The sequence below is a fragment of the Penaeus chinensis genome, chromosome 32 (assembly GCF_019202785.1).
Source record: "Penaeus chinensis breed Huanghai No. 1 chromosome 32, ASM1920278v2, whole genome shotgun sequence".
NCBI lineage: Eukaryota > Metazoa > Arthropoda > Malacostraca > Decapoda > Penaeidae > Penaeus > Penaeus chinensis.
Window position 1 is genome coordinate 5,909,706 of NC_061850.1, and position 13,771 is coordinate 5,923,476.

General features: G+C 40.1%; 1 protein-coding gene across 2 annotated transcripts in view; it reads left to right on the plus strand.

Annotated features, from left to right (window-relative positions):
• The window catches only part of LOC125042513, an 8,525-nt gene extending 883 nt beyond the window's left edge, over positions 1-7,642 (plus strand). For both annotated transcript variants that reach the window (XM_047638155.1, XM_047638154.1), the window contains exons 2-4: positions 6,436-6,470; positions 6,582-7,348; positions 7,469-7,642. In XM_047638155.1, coding sequence (XP_047494111.1) covers positions 6,607-7,348; positions 7,469-7,596 — 870 coding nt within the window. In that variant the 5' untranslated portion in view covers positions 6,436-6,470; positions 6,582-6,606 and the 3' untranslated portion in view covers positions 7,597-7,642. The remainder of the gene's footprint in view (positions 1-6,435; positions 6,471-6,581; positions 7,349-7,468) is intronic.
• The last annotated feature ends 6,129 nt before the right edge of the window (positions 7,643-13,771 follow it).

Consider the following 13,771-nt stretch of genomic DNA (forward strand, 5'->3'; position numbering starts at 1 on the left):
CCATGTTTGCCTCGCGAGGACGAAAACAAATGTGACGCGTAACTCATTACTGCGATCTATCAAGTAGTCTATGCATTGCTACGCGCTTGTGAGATGGATTATTTTGCCATTAACAGCGTCTGTTTTTTTTTTTTCAGAATTCATGTAGGTAATTTTATTATACTTTTACGTCTTTAGGTAATTATATACGTTATTCTGTACAATGACCATGTGCGCATTCCCCTTTTTACTGGGAGATTTGACCTGCCGTGCGACGCCATTCGCTGAGAAACGCCGGTGAAAAAGATTTCATTTTAAATGCTGGGTCGATTCCTGGTCATTTTTAAAGCCATACTGTGGATATATAGGATAAGTAGACATTATTCTTAATCAAAGCCTGATATCTGAGCTCAACAAGAGCCCCATATGCCGAAAAAAAGTGATTAGAAAACGAGCAATTTTGACCATAGACGGAAGCGGAGTATTTCGCTACATAAATGTGGTTTTACCCTGAGGGTCCACGGGGCTAGGTAATATAGATTGTACTTTCCTTAAATAGCCCCCTGGCTAGAAGCATATATCATGGTGGTCCAAGGGACGTAGCACCCCGGCTAACCGTATATATTACCACTAGGGTCCAGGGGGCAGAGCTACCTGTCTAGGGAATATATAGATCGTAATGTATAAATCCCATAGGGTTAAGGTTAGGTTGGTTTATTAGTTTGAACACATTGTACGATCACGACAGGGGATCTGGATTATAAGATCCCATAGATTAAGTTTATTTACCACCCTGGCTATCTGCTCAGGCGTGGGCAATCATGATTTCAGTTTTACTTATATCTGACGAAGTAGTCTGTGACTAGTGTAATTGTACGTGGCAATATAGAAATATAAATCTTACATCATACAAAAAGATTACGTTGATATGCTTTTGCCACTTAACATACCTGTTATTTGTTTACTGCAGTTTTACATAGTAAAACTAGGATATAGTACGAGTATATATTCCAATGTATCAGATGAAATGAAATATTCATAGTTTTTTATACCTCATGTTAGGTAGTCTTGAAATTCTGCATCACATGGCATTCAGAGATATAATGCTTAAGCGTTCGCTTGTTTTCTTCGTTACAGTCTACTTTTAGATTCATCTGCTCTTCTTGCACCGTGCAGTTACCAGTACATTCTGTAACCGAAACGTATTCTGGCAATAACCACGTCATATTGTCTGTTTCGACTTCGGTGCCACCCATAGGAGGGCTTGCTATCTCTATACTGATCGTAGTGCCTTATGGTACAGCTTTCAGGCCTTTGAGTGTTCGTCAGATCTACTAGTCGTTTATGAGAACTTTTCAATATATGTGCAACCCTAGCAAGAGGCATCCCAAGATCTATGTTTAGTATTTTTGCTGCAGGCTTCCTTCGCCAATTTGTCTAGGTGGTTGTACTTCCTTATGCCAACATGAGATGGTATCCATACAAATTGAATGTTGAAATTGCGCTCTATTGCACAAGTTGCATTACATTACGCTTAATGCAACTCGCAATTTCCTCATCGCCACCCCCACACACCCCACACAACTCTGGGAATAAGGACAACCCAGGTGAGGGGGATTATCCCTGTAAAATCGTCCAGAATACAGGAGGAATCCTAGTGACGCCCTGCCTCGGTGTTACTAGGCTTAGAACTGTCCCGTAGATTTTTTTTTACCGAACGCAGGTTTTGATTCCCTTATTTTTCGTCGGTCCGTAGAGTTTCAAAGGTGGTGGGACCGTCCGTAGAGTTTCATTGGCCGATTTTAAGCGTTTTTGTGCTTGTTTTACACTTGTTCTTTTTCGTATTTCATCTTATTTTACTAGAATTCCTCCTGACCTACTTTATTTCCTCCCCTGCTGTCTATCAAATCACATCAAGATTATCATCAGATTCGTTCATCACACGAGAACAAATCTGATGATAGAAATGTCTGGGAAGACCCGGTTGTCAGTCAAAAAATTAACCAAAATAAGTTATCAGGCATGCAAGTGTCAGGGCCGGAAATTCCTCTCAATATTTCAGAAACCGCCAACCGCTATACTTGGTAAACAAAACAATGATGCCGTTTCATTATTAGTTTATATACGAAATCCAAATATTAAGATAAAGTCCGTATAAACTTGCATGTTTTTTTTTTTTCTGCATAAAAAGATATGACATTACAGGAGTAATACCATAATGATAATGAGTAACAAATTTCTTACTCTGCGCAAATCGATGCGTGTGACACATTATTGCTATTTAGGGGCCTGAAGAATTGCGCGTTAGTTTTGAAATGTCGCACGCTACTACGCGAGTTTTTTACTTTAAATTACTCTACTACATTATATATATATATATATATTAAACGTGCGATATACTCATTACGACAGCCAATGCACTGCATAAAATATTTGTAACAAATCACACAGCACCAGGTGTGCAAATTTGATGGTTCTTCAAAAAAAAGGAAACCAGATTGCAAGCGGTGAGAGCTCAAGAACTAATTAGTTATTTCAGATTTTATTTATTTAGTAATGTTTATATTTCTGTACATTAGTGTTCTGCCAAAAAGCAGAACACTATAAATGTGATGCAAAAGCAATGCAGGAGTTATTTTCAACCAGCGGTAAAAACGTCAGTCCTATAAGGATCACATTTTCACCTTTCTAAAATAGATAGAATTGATCACTTTTTTTTTTTTAAGTTGTGGAATTACGTGAATGTTAACTGTATTCGAATACCCATGACAATCAGTGAAGATTATAGCATTTCTGGTTTAGAAATAACAAATAATAACAATGATAGAGAGCTCAGGCGAGTTATTTGTCTTGAGTATATTGAAGATGACGGGAAATCGTGACGATAGTGGCCTACACTTCTTGCGTAACAGACATGCTCATCACCCTATAAGTAAAAGAAACCGAAATCCATCATAGCAATAGCTGATATGAATACCCTGCAGTAAAGGATCGTGGGTATGCTTGTATATTCATACTCAAAATATGGAAACCTCTGGCTTTACTGTAAGGAAAGGGTGAAGTGGCCGAGAGACATAAGCAATACCCGAATTTATATAAATGTAGCTAATGTATTAAGCGAGTTAACCATACCCCCTTCAGATGGGAGAGAGGACCACCTACCCCTCTGCCTGCCCCGATTACTTTAGATGAGATAGTTCTACCGAGAGCGACTGAACAGGGGGGTTGCATATTTCTCAGGGCGTTTATTATAACAGTATGAATGATTTTTTTTTTTCTTGAGAGTATAGTACCCGTGTATAATGGATACCTACTTGTAACTTAGTGGATTATACTGTTTAGCAAACAGCAACAAATCCTAGCCAATGAAAACTTCAGAAAATGTCAGTCTACGATCTATATGCCCCTTGGATCGCTAAGGGATATATAGATCTATATATTCCCTAGCAAGCCACCCTGGACACCCAGGGTAAAAACACGTACCTTTTATATAGCGAAATGTCGAACTTTATTTCACCTCCGTCTATTGTCCCGATTGCTTGGTGTCTGATCCCGAAATTATCAATAGATTTGTTCTCATGAAAACGAGAATAAATATTCGTAGTTGAAAAATTAACCATTATGTATTTGCTTTAAAAAAAAAAAAATCGTTATTCTTTGATACAATACGACAAAAAAAAAAAAAAAAAAAAAAATACATTACTTCTCAGGTCCCAGTAAAGTCTTAAAAAAAATTATATGGTCAACACCCCAGGGGAGATGAGAGTACACGTAAATACCAAGTGCATTGGTAGCCTTTGTCTTGAGTAGTTTGATACGTGGTACCAATGTCAACTCGGGTCAAGTATAACTCCTAAAACTCTTACTTTTACAAATTTAGTCAAGCTTGGTCCTAAGAAAACGAAGTTGATTTTGCAGGGTTTTTTTTTTTTATCATCATTGAAAATGCATGCATGAGGTTTTGTTTGGGGAGAAATTAAAATTGTAAGAGGTCCATTGTGATTTATTGCAGTCTGTAGGCAGTTTTGTGCATCTGATATACTGCCTCGGGAGTAAGATGATGCAAAGTCATCTACATGAGGCATTTCTTGACACGGCTTTTACACTGTGGAAACTCCTATCTGCAGAATTTCTTGGTTTGAGATGGTTTATCTGTCCTAAATTTTCTGTTACTTGGGAAATGAAGATAGGCTTCCATGATGTATCATATTCCTTTATCCAAATCAAAGAAAACTTAGATTGATGCCTTTGTGTGAATTGTCAATTTCATCTTTCGGAATCCAAAGTGACATTCCAAAAATACTAGTTTCTCTAAATACTGTACTAAGGGAATATTGAGCATCTCCAGTGATTTACAAATACAGATTGTCAAAGAAATTGCTTGTAGATTGCTGGAGTGGTTGGGTCTTTTCCAGGCTTAGGGATTGGTATAATATTAGATCAATTTCTATGAAATTTGCATTTTTCTTGGTTATAACATTCTGTGGTGCTTTCTGATAGGTGTAATATCATTTGATAATACATCATAACATGGGGTAATTTTGTGACGAAGTTTGAGAGCTTTTTCCATTTCCTTCCATGAGAATGGTACATTATATGGTAATTCCGCGGAATTGTTTACAAATGTATGGCATCCTTGTTCTATCTTGAGGCTGGCAAATATCTTGGAATGACTGGCTACAGAAGAGATTTCAGCCATAGATTTAGCAAGTATATTGGCAGTAGCATCCTTATTAGATATGAGCAAGTCATCAGGGTTGATCATGATATTGGCATGTATTTACCAGCAATTTTGTCCTTGGGAGACCATATCTTTTACATTAAAGAGAGATCGCAAAGCTCTCCATCTTATTATTACTTTGATCCTTTCCATGGGCTATGGATGCCATATTTACTCCTGCCTTAATATCTCTCCTTGCCCATCTTGATACAATCCACCATTGCAGCCTTCGCTTAGCCCTAGGTACCTTCCGCTCCTCTCCAGTTGAAAGCCTGTACACTGAATCAGCAATCTCTCTCTCGATGCTGTACCCTTCTCTCTTATCTGATGCTATGCTCAATTCCACCAACTTTCCCTCACTATACTATCTACGATCCGTACTTCCTACCTTTGCTTCTCCATGTTTACCTACTCCTTCCTCTCCTATTCCCCCTTTCCCCATCTCCAACCTCTCCATTCTGGACATTCTGGCCCTCCATGGCTTATACCTTCCCCTCGTATTTGCTCCTCTGTTTTCCCTGACCCAGATACCATCCCCACCTTCCATCCTTCTTACCCATTTCCTTGACCATGTCGCCATTCATTCCTCCAATATTCATGCTTGTAATGATGACTCCAAATCCACCTCCAAAGCTGGTCACGCAGTAACCTTCCCAACTCGTACTTTCAAATACCCCCACCCTCCTGAAACCTGTCTTCTTACTATACATGCTCCTCTTTGCCTTAAAACATGTATATGCTCTCCATCTCTCACTATGTTTACCGACTCCCACAACTCCTTAACTCCTTAATTCTCATAAAGTCGATACACTCACTCAACCCCCTTGTTTCCAGAACTGGTTGTCCTACCTGTCCGTACGCCATAAATCTATCGGATTTTGCTGGGTGCCCAGCCATTCCGGAATCCCCGGCATTGAGCAGGCAGATACTCTAACACACTACGCCGCTATGTCCACATCACACCAACCATGTTTCTCAGTATTCCAGCAACAAATTATTACCCCAACTTTGACCTTGTATAACTGATGTCAAGCTTTCTGGTCAAGTTTCAACACTAATAAATTACATACGGTAAAACAATCAATTTCCTCATGGACAGCCGTTGGGAGACTCGCCCGCTTACACATTGGCCACACCCATCTAATACTACTATCTGATGTCACTGTGATCCACCCCTATGTCCCCTATTTAATGTCTCTTTCAGTTCCCCACATTCTATTGTCCTGCCCATGCTTTGATGCAGCCCGTACCTCTGCTTTCCCCCACCTATCATCCCTTCACTGACCTCTCAACCTATCAGACATCCTGACAGAATCTCACACTTTCTGCTTTGACCTGTTCTTCCTCAGATGTATACAGATCCTTCACTTGATCTAACCCCCCTTTACCTAACCCGACCTTAACCCATTCATTCGTTAACTCCTTCACCCAGCTTTAGAACGAATCACTAACTCGGCCACCCTTCACTACCCTCTACTATAACTTCATATAATGTTAACTTTTTAACCATTAACCATCACGTAAGGTTATCCCCAGACTGGAAAATCCTAGAACATAAATTGCAAAGTAGTTTGGGGATGTAGGATTAAGGTTTGGAACAAGTACTGCAGTGTGAATTTTAGGTATATTAGGTATATAGTCTATAAACTTGACGATTATACTAGCCTAGGTAAAATTTTCAATAGTAAAATCCATATTACTTGTGATGCTGACTTGTAATACAACTTATTTTCCAGGTGGTCTCAGGAGTCTCCGTTGTCCTGGCAAATGAGTAAGTTAAGTTTTTTTTTTTTTTTTGTGTGTGTTATCTAACAAAGGGATTTGTAAAGAACTGCATTTACTTTTAAAATGTGTAAATGTGTTAAAATTAATTTTCTTTCAGTTTGCGAAAGGAACGTAGTATTACTATGGGTTACTCTTCTCTCTCGTATCTGTGTGAATCTCGACCTGACCGATTTCTTTGCCTTAATTGCAAGACTTTGGTCGTGTGTGTAAGAGGACAAGCCTTCGTTCGTCACTGCATCGAAGATCATTACTGCACAGATAAAAGTGAATTTGGAGGTGGTGTGTGCTATCCTAATGAACCAGTAGAGTGCACTTGTGAGACGCCATATAAATTTCGTGTGGACCACTATGACCCACAGAGGTTTTTTGCATGCAGTGATGTAGGATCCAAACCAGAAAGTTACAAGTGTCCAGATGGTATGGTGTTTGACGAAAACATTACACAATGTCGTAATGAAGCTGGGCTACCACCTTGTACTAAGCCTGGGACCTTTGTTAATCCAGAAAATTGTAGTGAATATTACTCATGCATTGCCCTTAGACATGGATGGTTGCAAAAGTTCTTCATGTGTAACGGTAACACCTTTTTCAACGAGAGAAAGCATATTTGTGAAGATCCTTGCATATACAAGTTCATGTGCGACAGTGAAGGACGCTTCCCTGACCCTGTGAATAAGCAAAGATACTTTGAATGTTACCTAGAATCTGGTCAGTTGAAAGAGATGCGGTATCAATGTCCTCAGGGGTATACATGGTACAATGTATCGACAGGAGTTGGCAAGTGTGTGGAGGACTATGGAATCAGCCGTGATGATCACAACTTTGATCACTGCTCATTGCCACAGGACTGGTGTCCCAGTAATGGTAAGTGGTGCTGTTAATTTTCATGCTTTTCATTTAGAATTGTTCTAAGTTTTATAATTATTCTAAAGTTATGCTGTCATTTTACATGTAATAAAAACAAATGCACACAAATCTTTCCAGGAATTGGACCCACAGTTCGTGGGATACCCAGGACATTTCGACCTGAGTATGAGGGAGATAATATCCAGACTGCTAGTGCTTCGCAGGACTTGAATGTTATTTGGGTCGGCTCCAAGTCTAAGAATTGACCTCAAGAATGTGTTATAATTTTAAATAAATATCCCCTATTTATTATTTTTTTACCTGTTTATATTATTTCACATTATTCACCAATTGTTACCTGTATAGTGTTTACCTAAACAAATCTTTTAAGCAGTAAGTGGCATTTAAACAGACCATAGCCGTTTCCTTGTATATACAAACAAATTAATAGCACTTGTTCTATAAATGTAGATAAATACCCTTATTCCTTCAAAGGTTCTATAAGTGTTACAAAGAGTGCACTACGTATTTAAACGTTAGTAATTAATGCTCATTCACAACTTGTTTAATCTCCCCACGGTCCTGCCACTGAATTGGGCGTAAAGGTCTGTTCACACGGACGGGTAGGATCGGCAGGCAAACAAGGTGATGTTAAAAACGAGAAAACATGTTTATCAAGTGTTCCCGGCGATCAAGTCTACTTCTGTGAATACACTCTACCCCTTTCCCCATTTTAGCTAATCCTTTTGCACCCCCTCAAATCAATAATTCTAAATTTACCCTGGTTTAAAAAAGAATAATTGAATGACACTTTAACATTCTTTTTAATGACTAATGAAATTAGTCATCACAAAGTATGGAAGCTGTTGCCAAGTACCAGGAATCAAAGACAGATAATGCAAATACCGAATATCAAATATTTGTGTAAACAAATCTCGGCAGGAGAAAAAATGTACGAACTGACTTTGAAAACATAACCCCCAAAAGGAAACTTGTTTGCAAATGCTTCTATTGGCACAAACTAACAGACTATCTGATGAGGTTCTGCGGGAATGAGTACATTACTGGAGACCTTACATAAAAAATATGCGAGTTGTATGCTTTGTAATTTTTTTTTAGGCAAACTGACTTCATATGAGGTAGCTTCATAATTGAGATTGCAATCACTAAAGGTTTCACGGACCCTTCTATTTCGTATTTAAAATTCCTGTAATAGCCTTTGCCCAAATTTAACTTCATCCACTTCCAATGCCAAGAGCCAACTATTCTATATCTGTATATTAGGACATATGGCAAATATCGCAGATTTGACCCTGAAGGATGCTACCAAATTCATTCCCCTTAACCAGGTGTACTCGGTGTTGAAATGCTCGGCTTAAAACAATTCATGCCATGAACATTAAATTTCCTGCCGTGTCACCATCTAAGGTCATTAGCGGCGTATACAAAATATAGTGATTGGGTGGGGCTCGGGGGGGGGGGGGGAAAGCCCCCGAGGAGAAGTTTTCTGGTTCAGTAAGACTGTGGATTTCCAGAATCGTCAATGGTCACACAGCATTGTGGATAAGTATTGTCTCAAAGGGTAAAAATGAGTAACGATTTGTATAAATGGACAGAGGAAGGGGATGAAGAAAAGGAAAGAGGTAGAAAATCCCCTACATTGGGCCTCAGTCCCCCACCACCTAAGCCCCCCCCCCCCACACACACACACACACACACGCACACGCACACGCACACGCACACGCACACGCACACGCACACGCACACGCACACGCACACGCACACGCACACGCACACGCACAACAAGAAGCAAGGGATTGATGAATGTGATTAATAATTTATACAAAGATGAATTGAAGATTACCATTGAAAGTCGGCTTAATTTTCAGTTTGAAAAAAAAAAAATATACCAAGAAACACCCACAAACAATTATATGGCAAATAATAAAAGTCTGCTTTGAACAGTTTTCTAGAGTTTATGAATGAAAATGTTTACATTACACATTTCAAAAGTTGTCAGGAACAGATAAATGTAGCATGTCTTTACATATTCTCTTAATCGCATGAAACGTCATGGTGATTAGGTAATTTAGATGTTTGTATCCATCCTGCCTTTTTTTTTGGGGGGGGGGGGGGGGGACGCGTCAGAAAGCTACCAAGGTCATTAGCGACGTATGAAATTTTCCTCCTGTATTTTGTATATGTTGAACATATTTAATAAGGATAGGGGAAGATGGAAGGGGTCAGAGCAGAGCCTTCATGGATGTTGCGGCAAGACAACGTTGAATTCAGAGGAAGAAAAATAAATAAATAAATATAGGACTCAGCAGAGAACAGGGTGAAGATGATGGGGGTGCATTTTCTGGGAAGTGTGGAGAAAGGTGAGAGCCACTACTGACCTGGCTGAGTTACCCAGTTCATTAGCGACTTGTAGAGGATCAGAGATGAAAGGATTTCAAGTATGGAAAAGGGAGGAGCAGAGGATTTCAAGTATGGAAAAGGGAGGAGCAGAGGATTTCAAGTATGGAAAAGGGAGGAGCAGAGGAGAGAGGATCTCAAAAATAGAGAAGGGGGCTAGGATGGGGGATATTTTTGCCTAATAGTTTATGGATCCGACGCCAAATAACTGAAATAAATGTAGATGTAACTCGGGATGCTAATTTCGCCAGCTCATTGTTTTACTGTTCCGGATTGTACAACGAAGACAGGAGACTGATATATTAAAGGAGATAATGCTGATAGCTAATTAGGGGTGCCTCGTTTGTAGCAATAGTTGTTCCAGGCTGCGTGTTTTAAGCAAAGCGGATATGTGAAATCAGAATTCCACCATGGAACACATTTGGAGGTATATGGTCTTGAGGTTTGAGCAATGGCAGTATAGGTCATAGGAGGATGTGTAAGAAATGTCTCTTGGATTGGGTAGTTTGTTTGGGAGATGGAGACAATTCCGGTACAACTACTGAGGGTTGGATGAGATTCTGCGGGAATGAGGTTGCCAGAGAGATGCCATAGCTTGGGTTTGACTTGGTTGGATAATGTAGTAGGCACTGAAGAGGGGGTTCTAGTTTGTGTTCAGAGTAATGGCCAAAGGAGAGCCTGGGGTCAGAACCAGGAGAAATGGCGAGCTATTTGATTGAAGGGGCAAGCCTCATTGCCCCTAAAAAGGGAATAAAATCTTCATTATTGGCCATGGTAAGCCTAATGGTTAATGGTTAAAAGCAAAATAAATGTGCTAGACATCTAAGGTCATGTAGCACTATAGTAAATGGTAGTGAAGTGTGGTTGAGTTATTGATTAGTTGTCAAAGCTGGGCAAAGGAATTGACGAGTAAATGGGTTAAGGTTGGCTAAGGCAATGTATAGGGGGTTAGATCAAGTGAAGGATGTATATGCAAGAAAGTGTGAGAAGCTGTGGGAGGGATCACGAAAAATCGGTCCCATTTGGCTGGGCTAAATAGATTTAAGAATTTTGTAGAGATGGGGGTAGTAGAAGGACGGGGGCATGTGGAAGAGGGAGTAGTGTTGAGGGAGGTAGTGTTATGGGGAGGTGGACAATAAGGTTGTAAGGTAGTAATAAGGGAGGATGGGGTAGTTGATGAAGAAGGTTGTGGGGGTATAGTTGTTGAAGTTGAGCATGTTGGGAGTAGAAATGTCTCCTGGGGGTGTTGATTAGGGTGGATACTGTACTAGTCGGCATTGAGGAGGGGGTATTAGTTGTAGTGTTCAGAGCCGTGGTCAAAGGAGAGCCTGTGTTCAGAGCCGTGGTCAAAGGAGAGCCTGGGGTCAGGGAATCGGGCGAGTTTGAATTGATGGAGCTATTTGATGAAGAGGCAAGCCTCATTGCCTCTAATAATGGTATGGTTAATGGTTAATGGTTTAAAGCAAAATAAATGTGCTCTCTAATAATGGTATAAAATTGTTGGCCATGATAAGCCTGGAGTATGTTGGGGAGAGAAACGGTCCACCCCTTAGGGTCCCTTGAGGGGTAAGGGCTAGACAACTAAAGCAGGGGAATACCGTGCCCATGGCTCCCTCAAGCCGTTCAGGACTGGCACAAAGTCAGCCTTTCATCCTTTCAGCACGGCTCTCACACCTTAGGAAGTGGATAGTAGAAGGGGTTGGTGAAAGGACGAGGGGAAAAAAAAGACCATGCTAAATTTGTTGAGACGAGGGCTGAGTCCCAAGGTTGGGGAGTTCCCCAGCATTGGGTCCCAGTCTCCACCTCCTAAGCCCCCCCCCCCACCACCACCACCCACGGCAACAACGGGCAAGGGATTGGGGGGGTCATGGTAAGCCTAGAGCATGTTGGGAAGGGAAACAGTCACTCCACAGGGTCCCCTTCAAGGGTAAGGGCTAGACAACCCCATGTTTGTAACAAAGTGTTATTGGTAGAATATAAGTGACCTAATATAGATTTGTAAACAACTTGTGATCTTTCGTTTTCTTTAAATAAGTAATAACAAAACCTGTGGTATTATATTATCATTGACTTTCTAGGGGGATTAATTTTTAAATGCGATTTCATGGAATCGTTTATCGAAGAGGCAGCATTATCCTTTTTTCAACACAATTTTCAATTATATCTGCATATTTCTTGAGACTTGAAAATGCTTTAAAAATCTGAGATGCATCCATATAAAATAAGTCTTTTAAATCGCGGATACCTTTCTAATGTTTCTCGTAGCTGCACCATCCAGTAGCGGCTAATCAAACTAATGAAGTGAAAGTTTCTTTTACGCCTGAACTAAACACTGATTCAGTAAACATAAGACATGCTACATTATATTTTTCATTATAGAACATTAACTAAACGGAAAACCGCAGTAGGGCTACAATAAATGTAGATGCGCGTGCGCGTGCGCAAAGTCTATACAAGTCAATATTTGGTGATGAGTAACAAAATAGTATGTATAATTCTTTTCGTGTTTTCTGAAAACCTTTTATCTTGTGCTAAAAGCTGACCTTAGTTTTTGCTATTATTCCATAAATCATGGCGTTTCTCTGAGTCGCCGCATTCGATCAGCTGAGCGAGAAAATACGTTTGCATGTTTCAACTCGAGAAACTACTAGCTGAGTGGTTCCAAGGAGGGTGAAAAGTAAGTCTAAAAACTTACTCCCAAAATATGTTCTGCATGATATCTTGAAAGAAAATCTTGCTCTCTACTTTTATTTATCTGAATGAACAAGCTTTAAGTTCCATTTTAACACGTATGCAAATTATACTTTCCTTGTATTTGTTTAATACAAGTTATCTAATAAATGGTTTGTTAACCTGGAACTTGAGTAGTTTGAAGAAAGAGGAACCATCTAGAAAATTAAAAATACAATCATATTTAATACTCTATGATGATGAATCTCAAAAAATATCAAATTAATTTTGAGGCAAATTCTAATATATGCTAAACAAGAAAGAAAAGATGCCCGATGGTATATGACGTCATAATAACATATGGGAAATGAGGGGTGAAAACGAGGCTGCCAAGCTAACACTATTTTCAAGATAGACTTAAGGTAATCTGAAATTGCAAATTACTTTTCCTCATCACTGGAAGTAGGGAAAGTAATTTCTTTCCCAGTGAAATAACCAGAGAGCCAGGTTTCTCCCGCTCGATAATATACATGTGAATAAGGTGGGAGGAGGATGCCCCTTCACCAAGGTAGCTAAAATTCATATAAAGACCTACAAGCTCCTGCTAACACGCAGCACAGTAAAGAAAACGACCACGTGCAGTTGGTATTTATCATGGAACGTTATCAGAGAGGGGCTGAACAAACGACATTGCCAACATTGGTTTCCAGTTTCCCCAACAGTATGTGGTGAGCGCACAGGAAGCTCCATTGCTGGTCGAGATATAACAGGTATCCTAACATTGGGGAGCTAATGCCTTTAATAGTCCAGTTGGGATGAAAAAGATACCTACTGCTTTACCACTCTTGAGCTTAGAGATCGGGAGGGTTGGTCCTGACTGATGGGAGACTCTGGCATAGGAATCTCGACACCACCCGCATCCATGTCAATTATTGATGAATCACCCTGGTACAACTGCTCAAAATACTTAGCCCAACACACCTGCACCACAACAGTATTTGAGATTATCTGGCCACTTGCTGAGTAGACTGGAGTCTGTGAGGAAGGCTTGGAGTTCAGCTTTCTCAGGGCTTGGTAGGCAGGACGAAGGCCATTTTCTAGGAAATAGCTTTCAACATCCTCTACAAGATTCCTTATAAACTGTTCCTTGTCCCTTCCCAGCAGCGACCTAGTCCTGCAAGCCGCACGACAAGCTTCTGTGGCTTCCAATGTCTCCTGGAAGATGAAATTTTGTCTTGCTCTTGGGCATTCACCAATCGATTCTTGGGCTGCATCAAGTGTTTCACGCTTGAAGGTGTCCCACAGAAGAACAAGGTCCATCAGACCCCCGAGTGATGAAAAACGACCAGAGAT